This window comes from Botrytis byssoidea, assembly GCF_014898295.1.
Source record: "Botrytis byssoidea strain MUCL 94 chromosome Unknown BBYS_004, whole genome shotgun sequence".
Classification (NCBI taxonomy): domain Eukaryota; kingdom Fungi; phylum Ascomycota; class Leotiomycetes; order Helotiales; family Sclerotiniaceae; genus Botrytis; species Botrytis byssoidea.
This window is the reverse complement of record NW_024065845.1, coordinates 392,260-405,718: the sequence shown is the minus strand read 5'-3', so window position 1 is coordinate 405,718 and position 13,459 is coordinate 392,260. Positions and strand designations below refer to the sequence as shown.

At 34.7% G+C, this 13,459-nt stretch overlaps 2 protein-coding genes across 2 annotated transcripts; both read left to right on the top strand.

Annotated features, from left to right (window-relative positions):
- Nucleotides 1–5,659: 5,659 nt before the first annotated feature.
- Nucleotides 5,660–10,565, top strand: EAE97_002219 (uncharacterized protein). Its single transcript, XM_038872730.1, has 5 exons — nt 5,660–6,236; nt 6,474–7,362; nt 7,548–7,661; nt 9,095–9,346; nt 9,393–10,565. The coding sequence occupies exons 1-5, from the start codon at nt 5,977–5,979 to the stop codon at nt 10,380–10,382; spliced, it is 2,505 nt and encodes an 834-aa protein (XP_038735936.1). The 5' UTR covers nt 5,660–5,976; the 3' UTR covers nt 10,383–10,565.
- Nucleotides 10,566–11,142: 577 nt separating this feature from the next.
- Nucleotides 11,143–12,520, top strand: EAE97_002218 (uncharacterized protein; the record flags this gene model as incomplete). The annotated part of the gene is made up of 2 exons (XM_038872729.1): nt 11,143–11,601; nt 11,663–12,520. 2 exons carry the CDS (start codon nt 11,143–11,145, stop codon nt 12,518–12,520), a joined length of 1,317 nt encoding a protein of 438 aa, XP_038735935.1.
- Between the last annotated feature and the right edge of the window lie 939 nt (nt 12,521–13,459).

The window sequence follows — 13,459 nt, the reverse complement described above, 5'->3', positions numbered from 1 at the left end:
TCTTCTCTCATCTCATCTCATCTCATCTTATCAATAACATTATACGAAATATTATATAAATCATGAATTATAGTATAATATAATTATTCTTAATAAAAATTAAAAATTGGGAGGAGTTTATTATATATATCTCACTAATACAATTCCTCATCTCATTATAAAGAATATGTACTAAAAGAAAGAAAGAAAGAAAGAAAGGAAGAAAAAAAGAATAACGTAGTTTATTAGCATGTGGCTCATATCAGCATGTAGCTCACTTTCACCTCAATTTATACTTTCAAACTCATATTATTCAATAATAATCGACTCAATTGATTAAAACTATTAAGAATCTAATAATCTAGAATCTATTAAATTATTTTAATAAGTTCTTATATTATATTCTGTTTTTCTATATTTATTATAATATTTATTAAAAAATATTTCCTTATTAGAATTTCCCTTTTTTTGATATTTATTATATTAAATCTAAATATCAATTTTTTATTAAAATAATATATTAAAAGTTTTTTACTCAATAAATATTCCTTTTTAATATAATTAGATTTTTTTATATATTAATATTTGTTTAATATTTATTTATTTTTTGAAATATATGAATCTTTATATTCAAAAGTATATTTTTATAAACTAATTTTTTTATATTTTTAACTAAAATTAATATAATTTTAAATATAAATATAAAGGAGTTTAATTAATAATAAATTATTTAAGATTAATTAATATTAATTAAATAAGAGCTTTAATTGAATTATAACAGATTAAAAGATTTATTGATTTAAATTAAAAAGAGAAAAATAAATATACAAATTCGAATATTTAATTTCAAAAATATAATGTTAGAATTAAATAATATTAAATCTATTTCTTGGATTCCTAATTTTATATTTTAAAAAGATAATTGATTTTTTGTATATAGTTTTAAAAACTATAAAGAATTTAACTTTGAAATATAATTGATATATATCTTAATAAATTCATTAATTTGATTATTATATAAACATTTTAAATTATTAAAATAGATAATATTAAATAATTGGAATGAAATAATTTCAATATAATAATAAATATAAATATATAATATTATTCTTTTTATAATATATTTGAAAAACTATTGATTTATAATTTTTATATTCATTAGTATCAATATTCAATATTTACTTTTTCTTTGATTCTTAATATATTTATTGAAATATTTCAATTATTCTAAATCTATTTTATTATTTATTTATTTATTAAATATAGATTTAATAATCTAATCTATAAAAAGATTAATTTCGATATATTAATTGAAAAGATAAATCTATTTTTAAATTATTAAAAATAAAGGAATAATTTTATCCTCTCTATTTCCATATATTATTATTATAATTCATTCTCAATTACCTAACTATACTGATTTATTTCTATTACATCTCTTAATACTAATAACAACTATTATTATAATGTAGTTTATTAGTGCGTACACCATATCAGTATATATACCACTTCAAAATACACCTAAATTAATCTTTTTTCAATATTTGTATTTTAATAACAAATCATTATTTTTTTCAAAAAAAAATATATTAAATAATAATAAAAATAAAATATTTAGAAATCTAAATTTTATATAAATATTTCTATTATATTTGTAGAAAAGCTGAAATTGTTATGATTTTCATTACAAAAAAATTATCTTTAATAACTCTTATTTTAATTCAAATTTTTAAAAAATAATTTGATTTTTATGTTATTTATATAAACAAATATAATAATTTCCTTAAAAAATCCAATTATATTAATAAATAAAGGAAATGCATGGTTATGTATAGATATATTTTGTATATAAAATTCGTGGTGCACATACTGATATAGTGTATGCACTAATAAACTACGTTATATATAATTCCTATTATAAAGCCTATTTCATCGAAATTATAAAAATCATTATTTAAAACATTATATTTCATTTATATATTCGTAATTAATTGAAATTACTTTTTAATAAATTTAGAATCTTTATAGAAAGCTTTTTGAAAGTTATAAATACAATTAAAATACATTTTTAATTTAATTTAATATTTTATAAATTAATATATTTAAAGCTTTTTAATATTCTTTATATTTTTTTATTTGAGAATATAATTTATTATATTTTCTATATTTCTAGATTTGAATAAAAAATCTTATGAATTTATATCAAGTATATATTTGATAATAATATTCTCTTCTAATTCTAAAAAATTATAAGATTTATATTGATATTTTATATAAAAAATAAATTTATTAATTCTTGTCACGGGAGAATTAAGCCTATATAAACCCAATTAGCCTAAGGCTATTAGTGGCGTCACTTTTAGCGTGACAATTCTATATTATAATATTATATAACGTGATTTATCATCGAGTGGACCATATCATCGAGTGGGCCACTTCAAAATACACCAAAATTAAGGCTTTTTGAATATTCATATTTTAATAACTAATTATTATTTTAGAAAAAGAAAAAAAGATTAAATAATAATAAAAGATTAGTTTTCTAAAAATCTAGTTTTTATATAAATATTTTCATTTTATATTAAAAAAAGTGAAAATTATTATGATTTTTGTTACAAAAAAATATTCCTAATAACAATTCTTATATTAATTCGAATTTCTAATAAATAATGAGATTTTTGTAATATTTATATAGTTAAATTTTATAGTTTTAATTTTTAAAAAATTCTATCAATAAATAAAGAAAATGCACGGTTACACACAAACGAATTTTGTATATAAAAATGATGGCCCACTTAATGATATGATCCACTCGATGATAAATCACATTATAGGATATTATATATATTAGTGATTTTTTAAATACTTTGTTTTTTGTTTTTTTGAATAACTTTGATAGTAAGGAGTATATAGGCTTCTTGATTATTCGAATTTATAATAATTTATTGATAAAATGTGTGTTAAAAGAGAAAGGTGTAAATTGAGGTGAAAGTGGGCCACATGCTGATAAACCACGTTAAATGAATAATAACAGAAAGGAAAGGAAAAATGATTATCATTGATTTCTACTAAAATTCATCCATCTCATCGTACTCCATGAGTGATTTTGCAAAAGATGAAGCGCTTGCTGGAATGGAAAATAACCTTGCCGTGCTTACATACGAGTATGAAGTTTGAGCTCGGTAAAGATGAGATGAGATGTATGGGAGGATAGGGTAGATGAATGTTCATTGGGAGATCGATGGAGATGGAGGAGGATATGGTTTTTTTTGATAATTCTACATCTATATCTGAATAGAATGTAATTTTCTTTGTTTTTGAAGAGGTAAATATGATTTATACTTGGTATTCTCGACGAAAAGATCAAGAGATAGATAGATCGATAGATAAATCATTCATCCCAAAATTCCCGGATAAAATCTACATAAAGGGGTTCTGTCTGTTCTCCATCTACCGGTAGGTAGTGGGTCTGTGGGTGATTATTGATACGATATTGGCATGTATGATATGATGTATGAAGACTCCACTTTGTTCTGTCCTTCCCGCACGCGATGGGAGCTGAGGATTGGGGATTGATGTTTCTGTTAGGGTTATTGTTATTGTCATTGTTATGGATATGGATATGGATATTGTAAATCTATAGCGCGAGTGAGATATCTGTATCTAATAGGGGAAGAGTCATATAATCAGAATGAATGAGGAGGGAGGGGGTTTCATGAGGGAGGTATAATTCGGGATTGTACTTTGGATCTATCGATTTCGGGAATGTTCGGAATAGCCGGATAGAATGCTTGATATAGATATATGTATTTGGGAGTGTTATAACTTATTAGATGTGTTAGGTGGTAGTTGGTGATTGTTGGTTGGATTTTGGTTTCTGAATTGGGATTGGTGATGGGATTGTTAATCTATGAATTCATTTGGAGGGAGATGGATGGAAACTCGGGCGTTTCTGTCTGTGTATACTCACTCGTAAGTGGACATTTGATGATCTTGTATTGTGTGCGATAGAGTAGTATTGATGTCTACTTTCTCAGATTACAAAACGAGTCTATGATTCTGTATACCGAATAAGAGTGGATTAGCAGCCCTGGAGTAGTATGAAAGGTTTCTTAGATCTCAAAAAGGTCATGGTCCGGAATTCTATCAATACGTGAAGATGATACGATGTGTGAATGCTTTGACGTTCTGATCAAATTAGATCATGATTTTTAATCAATCATAATGAAGCTATTGAACATTTAGAGAAGATCTTATAGAGGATTGATTACTAAGATATTACTTAAACAACGATCATCATACACCAGTGGGTGCACAGACTCACGGGACACTTAAAAGGAAAAGTACAATTTCACACCAAAAAGAGCTGTTTTGATAATTCAATTAAAATTCAAAAAATTGATATTTGACTTTGAAATTAAGAATTATTATTCTCAAATATAAAAATTTTATATAATAAAAGTTTTATTTCAAAAAAAAAACAAAATTTAAATTTATATAATCAATTATATAATATCCCATCAAAAAATTTGATAGAAAAACATATTATTTGATTTTTAAATTCAATATTCATTTTTAAGATTCAATTTTTATATATTATATAAATCTTATATTTATAAATCATATATTTTAATTTAAATAATATTAAATAAAATTTGGAATTTTGATTGAGTTTTGAAGTTGATAAATTTGAGTGTGAAATTGTGCTTTCCTGTTATGTTGTCCTGTGAGTCTGTGCACCTACTGGTGATATCGTACTGTTCAACAATTACATCTTGGTGATGGATTTGCAAAGGACATTCGGGAAGCTGAAAAATCAACAATTACCTGAACGAAGTACTCGTAGCTCGCTGTAAGTACCTACCTGGCGATAATAAGTACCCACATTCTGAGCCCAGTCCAGCCCAGCCCAGCCCACGAGCCCACTCAAACTCGCAATGTTCACCGCTTCAGATAACATCGTGATCACAATGATGGATAGGTATTTTCCGAGGAAAGATGAATGTTGGGTGATTGATCATTCGAGGGAATCGATCAACAGTCACGTGTCACGTATTGGATCTGAGGACTCGGTAGATGAGTTACGGATAGATGGAGTGCCGGTAAATGAAGTCCCGTTAGTGTAGGTCTACAAAGTACCTAGGTATTGAGAACGTATAGTCAGGAGGAGTTCTCCGGATCTTTTGTCAATAGTTCTACTGGTAGTAGCTTGGTAATCCTCTCTTTTGTCTTTGTTCTAGGAATTGGTAGCTGCCGTGGTCTTGTGTTCTTGTACTATCGTATCTAGTCACCTTGGTTAACCTCTTTGGCTCGAGAAAGGGAATTTGTGGGAAGAGGAAGAGGAAGAGGAAGAGGAAGCTGATGTTGCTGTTGATGTTGAGATCATTTGATGTGAGGTATGTGTAACGCTCAATGTAGATATATTATATAGATGTATATAGATGTATATAGACATATAGACGCATGTAGATGATATGTACCTTGATGTATAGCATTTGAGATTGTCTCATAATTGGATCATGGTATATGTAAAGCAGCTGCCTTGAAACTCAATTCTCCAATCATTACCATCTTTCAACATCACGTGTAAAGATAAATAATCATATTCCATCATTCCCTTCCCTTTCTTTCCTTTCCCTCCCTTCCCTTGATAGAATCGGCTCTTACTCTTACAAGCGGCCTCATACCAATTATCCTTGTCTGCCTTGTCTTGTTGGTTTATCATTTCTCACCTCTCTCTACATTGTGCACTGTGCACTAAATTTCCCCGCATACGATAAAAAATCTGGTCAAGGGAAAATCCGTCAACTCTCATTTGTTAGAAAGTGATTATCGACTGGACTGGATTGCCATTTTCGAACCAGTCCGAGTTAAATAACCTTTTTTAAAAAAAAAAACCCTCGTCGACTCAACTAAAATCTTAATAGAAACTACTTCCAACATCTCCGGCCAAATGCGCAAAGACATATATTCGTCCTTCTAATTTTCAATGTGATAATGAACATACTTGAATCACAAGTTAATGATCTAAATTATATCGCAGAGTCTCCCATTGCCATCCCGGTCTTTGATAACATGAATGGTCAACTACAGCAACAGCAACTACAGTCTTCGGAATCACCCGCGGATACTGGGGCTCAGAGCGGAAAGAAGAGAAAAAATGATTCGGGTGAAGGAGGCGACGCAACGTTGAATGGAAATAAGGAAGGCACTCCACATACAAGGGCAAAGAGAAATAGATATATATCTATCGCTTGGTAAGTTAATCTTTCTTTCTCTTCTTGATTTATCTTTGTGTGCATGGGTATGTCTTGATGTGGTTGCTTTGCATCCTGGTTGATGTTCAATTGCTTCTTGGTTGATTTGATGGAAATGCGCCCGAGGAGGTCCGAATGGGGGTCAGACACCCGACTCTACCTGCAGACAATATTACACATTGGATAATTTGAGGACGGAATTTCTTTCGACTGATACTAATACATATATTGATACAGTAATGAATGCAAACGAAGGAAAATCAAATGTAATGGAAATACACCATGTCAGAGATGCGGAAACCTCAACCTCGAATGTCAATATGCTCCGAATTGCTGTACCAATGGCTTCAAGGAATCGGAGGAGTTTCGTCGAATGAATTCACAACTTTCCTTATTACAAGAACAAGTGGATAATCTATATTCGACTTTAAATGCTATGCGCCACGGTGGCAGTGGAGGTGGTGATGGTAGCATATCCTATGGCGCATCATCAGAAAGATCATTGTCAATATCACAACAATCCGCAGTACAAGGACTTTCTCCCTTGAGTTTTCATCATAAACCTATACCCAGGCATCCCTCATTTCGGGGACCGACCAGTTCTGCTTTTGGTCTAGACGTGGCTAAAAACACACTTCATAATATGGGTTATCAATCATTGGCAGATGAAGGCATCGCTACTCACGATCCTACTCCGGTACCATCACCACCTCCACTACGGCCAAGGGCATTACCATCCATCAATATGAATGGTGTTCGAGCTCCCGATCCATTGAGAAGTGTAAATCGAGAAGAAATGATTCGACTGTGTAGGGTATATGAAGAAGAAATGGGTCTGATGTATCCCGTTGTGGATATAGAGGAATTAATCGCTCATGGTTCCAACCTTTTTGAATTCATTGATGCCGCGGTGAGGAATGGCCTTGCCACATCCAATAATCCTCAAGGCATCAATGATATCAACTCTTGCATATTGAAGACTATCATGGCTATTTCAATGATCACAGAGGGAAGTGGGCAAAGTGACTTGGCCTTCAGATTATTTGAAAGTGTTAGAGAACCTGCGGATCGCGCATTGCATGATGAATTTGTGGAGGTCAAAAGCTTGCCATTCTTGGTACTTGTGGTGAGTTGCGGAGTTTTGTTTTTTACCCCTTATTTATTTTTGTATGTTATGTTTGCTTGATTGTTGTGGAGGATGAAGGGAATCACAAACTCTAGTGAGTCAGGATCTGAGAGAAGTTTCTTTTGTTTCTCCAAGGTTGGTGGTGGTCGTTCGAGAGTTATGAGTTACTATTGCCATTTGAGCAGGTGAAAATAAATGCAACTTATAATGCTACATTTGGCCAAGTGGGACTAATGTGGGATGCCGAGCACATGTGGTTGGTATCATGGACACCTTCAACTTTGTATGACACAAAAGAGGTACAAAGCTGTAAAAGGATTTCTGATAGGAAGGCCACCACAATGAGGAAAATGTCAAAAAAAATTAAAAAAATTTGGCGTTGGGAGGAATCGAACAACCTTCTTGCTTCCGCTCATTTAAGAACGTGGCAGGTTTTACCATTAAACTACAAGGCCTGTATGATTTATTGTTGCACTGTTGTGATTATCATATGAGAAATCAGATTGCAGATCGATCATATGATAGTTGAAGCACAAAAAACCTACCCATTGCTGAGTGTAGGAGTTCATGAAGGATGGAAGAAACTGGAGAGCCTTGACACGTTGGCTCAGGTAAAAATCTCAAGACGACGATTGAATTTGTAAGGGACCAAACCTATCTCTACATCTCACATGAACGCCGGGAATATCGTATTTTATTATTCACTTGCAAGGCCTATATCATTTATTTTTGGATTGGACCAATTGTTGCATTTTTCATTGGCTTTAAAGACACGCAACCCATAATTATTAGTATTAAGGGTCTCAAGGGCCACAACAATAATATATTGCTGTGTTTGGTTTAGTTGGAAGTCGAAAAATCTCCCCAATCGATACCTGCTTCTGGGCAAGGAAATCAAAGTCGGAATAATGCTTGCTACTCGGAAGGAATCGGCTCACATAATGCTACCTCCAGTCAGAACTTTGCGACTCCAGCGTTAAATCACAAGCTCTATTTTATTCAATCTACCACTGGGTATATACTATGCAGACCGTAGTCGCGTAGTGCCGACTGTCATGGAATCTAGAGTATGCTACTCTGTTATGAGTTCCCATCCTTATAGATTCCATCACATTTGTGGTACTTCATTATAGATGATAAGCGAAGAACCACAAAAACCTCGTCTCATTAAAGGTGGTGCTATCTATTCCTCTGTCCCCAGAATGAAAATTGAAGATCAACGTAAATAAAAGATGGGCTTTGCAACGTGAGCCAGGAAGAGAGCAAAAGAAATTCAAAAATGAAAAAAGAGATTTGGACCTCGCAGGATTCGAACCCGCTTCTCTGGAATGAACACTTTCACCTGGAAGGAACACAGCGCGTTAACCAATTACACCAAAGGCCCTTTTATTTTTGTTGACTGAGATGACTTGTTCAGAATAATCTTGTTTCGTACCTTCTCTACTTGTGGGCCCTCTGATTGGTGTACATATTATGCGTCAGAGCCGTGGTTCGACGTTTTGTCCCTCAGCTCTCTCAAATCAACTACCGATGTCGCGATTGTTCTTTTTATTTTCTGCGTCAAAGTTTACACCTTGTTCTACTGCTGGGTTTCAAACAGCTCCATCATCAATCTTTCGCAAAGGATTCAAAGTCCTGTTCCGCCTTGAAAATCTAATTCGTTCCCTGTTCTTTTTTCCTGCAAACTGAGAGACCAATATACTGTTTAGCAACAAACTAACATAATCCTTAGGCAATATTTCATTTCCATTGTGACGAAGAAGCATTAGCCTGGCGCATAATTGGTCAAGTCGTACGAATGTCAATTGAGTTAGGTCTGCATAGACGTGATTCTTTTTTCAAGGTTGTGACTGATGAACGAGAACGGGTCGCTGTTACCAAACTTTTCTGGTCAATCTATGTACTTGATCGAAGATGGAGTTTTGGTACAGGCATGCCTTTTGCTATACAAGATTCAGATATTGATCCCTCTCTACCAGAACCTGTATGTAATTTTCTCATCTACCTGATGACTCAGCTAATTCTTTTAGGATAATTCGGTCCCTTATCTACACGTTATGATATCATATTCAAGAATAGGTTCTAAAGTTTGGAAATCAATCTGCTCTTTCTCCCCAACACCCTCAACGAATGTAATCACCGAGGAGTTGAGTTATCTAGACTACCAGATCACACAATGGCAAAAAGCGATACCACCTCATTTACAACTTCCAACTGCTGCTGCCCCTCAAGCCTCCTCTCGCGCAATCCATCGACTACAAATACTTCTCTACCTTCGTGCCAATCAAATGCGTATCCTGATTTATCGCCCTGTCTTACACTCCGCATCCTCTATTCAAGAGCATATTCAACATGCGTCTACCGTTGTCGAATTCGCAAAAGATACAATTCGCGTCCTCACACATCTCAATCAAACCACGGACATTTACCGCGTACAACAAGTTTGCTTCAATTATTTCCTCATTTCAGCATTGGCTGTCATTTTTCTAGCAAGTTGTCATGCTCCAGTTACTTTCAGCTCGATTTGTCGCGATGAATTCTATATGGCGCTCGATTTAGTGAAGGGTTTCTCGAATAAATCTTTTGTATCGAAACGTCTTTGGAAAACAATCAAAAGTCTAAAACAAGTAGCACCAAAACTTGGGCTATCCCCCACTTCAAATAATCATCATAACGGTGCATTGGGAGCGGATGATGCACATAGTAGTGCGGCACTTGCAATGGCTGGATTGGCAGGTCATGAAATTACGGGGATGGGAGGAGGATACGATGCAAATGGACATGGACATGGACAAGGAATAGGTACGGGATTAGGAAGTAGTCCGATGACAGGAAATCAAATGAGTTATGAGATGACTCATCTATTTGAGGCGGCGTTGGGAATGGGAAATGGGCACAATGGATATGGAGTTGGAAATGGGATGGATGGGACACCGGGCGTGGGAGACGACGTGGGTGGTGTTGGTCCGGCTTTTGGAGAAGGTGATGAATTGTTTAGGCAGATGAGGGATTTGTTTTAGGGGTGATCAAGCTCACAGTGGTGTTTGTATTATAAGGAGCCTGTATTACTGTGTATATTTGAAGCGACAAAATATTGCGGAGGTTGTTGATCTTAAATGGTTTGAACATAGGGCTGGAAAACCGCAGCCCCGCTGATAGTTTACATATCATCTTTACGCCATTAATCAAGCACAATATTCTATTCTAGATTATAAGTAGGAGGGCAAGCACTGTGCAAGCAATTGACCTCAAATCGTTGTCCGAGATCAAGATGTCAAAAGCCCACTGACAGGTGGATCAGTCTCGATGGATTGACGTATTACTGAATCTAAAATTGCATATTACACCATATGATTCAAATTGAATCATATCTGATACATCGCTGCCACGATCTTTGACCAGCATTCATGTCTGACAGCGGAAATGCTACAATTTTTATGGAGAGGTTCAGGACGGAATTAATACCGTGCGGCAGAGCGACGAATTTCAGCTCCACAAAATGTTCATTCCGCAAAGAATATGTATGGATGACCCCACAATGTGGAAGCTTTGCACTCACTACCCCTCCATTTGAGATAGCTTGAGCTTGACGTCGGCTTGGAGAATTATCGGCTTCGGTTGATGTTTATTGAATTCGGATTGAAGAACTTGTGAATTGTAATTGAATTTCTACTTACAGTTATTGTCCCTTCCCTTCTTCTCTACGTTCATCGACAAATCTCAACTCTAACCTCACATCAAGTTCTTTAGTATACAGATTCCTCGCTAGCTATTGTCAGCATGTCTCCTCTCAAGTCTTGGCTTCGAATTCCACCCAACAGCGATTTCTCCATCCTCAATATTCCCTTTGGTATTATCACCTCTCGGAACTCGCAGGTCACTCACCGTCAAGCTATTCGTATCGGCGACCATGTCTTAGATCTCCTCGCCTTTTCTAAATCGTCCGGATTCCAGAAACTTCCTTCATTTAAAGAACATCTCTCTGTTTTCGAAGAACCAACCCTCAATGCATTCGCAGCATTAGGTCAACCTGTTCATCGAGAAGTTAGAAGATATATACAAGAGGTTTTTAAGGAGGATACCCCATATCCGGAATTATTGAAGGATAATGAAGAAGTACAAAAAGAGTGTTTGCTAAAGAAGGGAGATTGGAAGAATCATCTGCCGATGAGGATTGGGGATTACACGGATTTTTTTGCGGGTATCAATCATGCTAGGAATGCGGGGACTATGTTTAGAGTGAGTTCACCCATGGTGTATTTGAGTGGTTTTGATGCGGGTTTCTAATAGATATGTCCAGGGAGCGGAAAATGCACTACAACCAAATTACACACATGTTCCAATTGGATACCATGGTCGGGCTTCCTCGGTCGTCGTCTCCGGAACGCAAATTACACGTCCCAATGGTCAAATAATTCTGGATCCAAAGGCTCCTGGCCCTAAGAAACCTATATTTGGACCCTCTAGAAGACTCGATATTGAACTTGAGCTAGGATGTTTCTTATGCACCGGAAATGAACTCGGAGAACCTATCAAGGTCAACAAGGCCGGAGAAAATATCTTTGGATATGTCCTCATGAATGATTGGTCTGCAAGAGATATTCAGAACTGGGAATATGTCCCGTTGGGTCCTTTTAATGGGAAGAATTTCTCTACAAGTATTAGTCCGTGGGTTGTTCTCCAAGACGCTATTGCGCCCTTCCGAACCGCTAAATTGGAGACGGAGGCCTCGAAATCGGGAGAATTATTGGATTATCTAAAAGAAGAGAGTAATAATACGGGTCTAGATATTAATTTAGAGATTGACCTCACGACTCCAGATGGAAGTACAACTACGATTGGGAAAGTGAATGCGAAGAATTTGATATGGAGTTTTGAACAAATGCTTGCGCATCATAGTAGTGGAGGATGTAATATGAGAACAGGTGATCTTTTGGGTAGTGGAACGATTACTGGCGAGGGCGATCAGGAAATGGGGAGTTTGTTGGAGATGACGTGGGGTGGGAGTAAGGATATTTGGTTGGTGGGAATGGAGACGAGGAAGTTTTTGAAGGATGGTGACGAGATTACTTTGAGGGGTACTTGTGGGGTGGAAGAGGGAGGGAAGGTGGGCTTTGGTGAGTGTAGGGGGAAGGTGGTTAGTGCGGTTGTGTATTAGGCGGAGAGTGTATAGGGTGGGAGGCTTGAGAGATTTGGATGTTATGTCGAGTAAAATTATATTATTTTCTATCTGCTGGGTGTAGTTTGAGCTTTATATGTATCTCTTGTGTGGTTTTTGTGGATTTCCATTGTTTGACTTGGATACTTTGGTTTTTGGAGGTCTGCTTGTCTGATGGTCTAGTTTTCTGAAGGTCTGTTGTCTGAAGGTCTGTTGTCTTGGCTGTCCGTCTTTTCGATTGATTAGACTTCTGGCAGTGCAATGAGTTGATGATCATTCACCTTCATCTATCCATTTATCTCGATACAGAAAATTCGGAACCTTTCAAAATGAGAACCATCTTCTGCGCAAAAGTCGTTGTTACTTACTACCTACCCACCCTCTTATCTCATTAGAGAATTTGGGTTTTGGTTGCTGGAGGGGATATGATGGATATGATGGATATGATGGATATGATGGATATGATGGATATGATGGATATGATGGATATGATGGATATGATAAATATGATGAATATGATGGATATGATAAATATCATATGAAATGAATTGAATTGAAAAGTGTCATGCGGAATGAAATAAATAGTTGGATTGGGACTCGAGACTTCTAGGAAAGCTGCGACGATAATTATATTATAAATAATTATAAATGAATTCAGAGACTAGGTTTGTTTTTGGAGTGATGGTGAGGGTGATATTGATGTTAATTATTTATTACTTTTTCCTTTTTAGCTCATTCCAGAAATGATATGTCTGATGGAGGAGGGTGGAAAGAAGGGTGGGGAAGAAGGGTGAGGAGGAAGGGTGAGGAGGAAGGGTGAGGATGATATTGATATTGATACTTTAAGTCATAAATAAGAAGTAGAAGTAGAAGTAGAACTTGGTATTGCTGTTGAAATGAGTGTTATATATGTTTATACTGTACTCGTATATATTGAGT

Excerpts from the sequence above, each read along its gene's own strand:
- EAE97_002219 (XM_038872730.1), top strand. The coding sequence starts at position 5,977 with ATGAACATACTTGAATCACAAGTTAATGATCTAAATTATATCGCAGAG. Across the intron at positions 7,363-7,547 it reads TGCCATTCTTGGTACTTGTG|GTGAAAATAAATGCAACTTA; the intron begins GTGAGTTGCGGA and ends CCATTTGAGCAG. Across the intron at positions 7,662-9,094 it reads CTTTGTATGACACAAAAGAG|GCAATATTTCATTTCCATTG; the intron begins GTACAAAGCTGT and ends CATAATCCTTAG.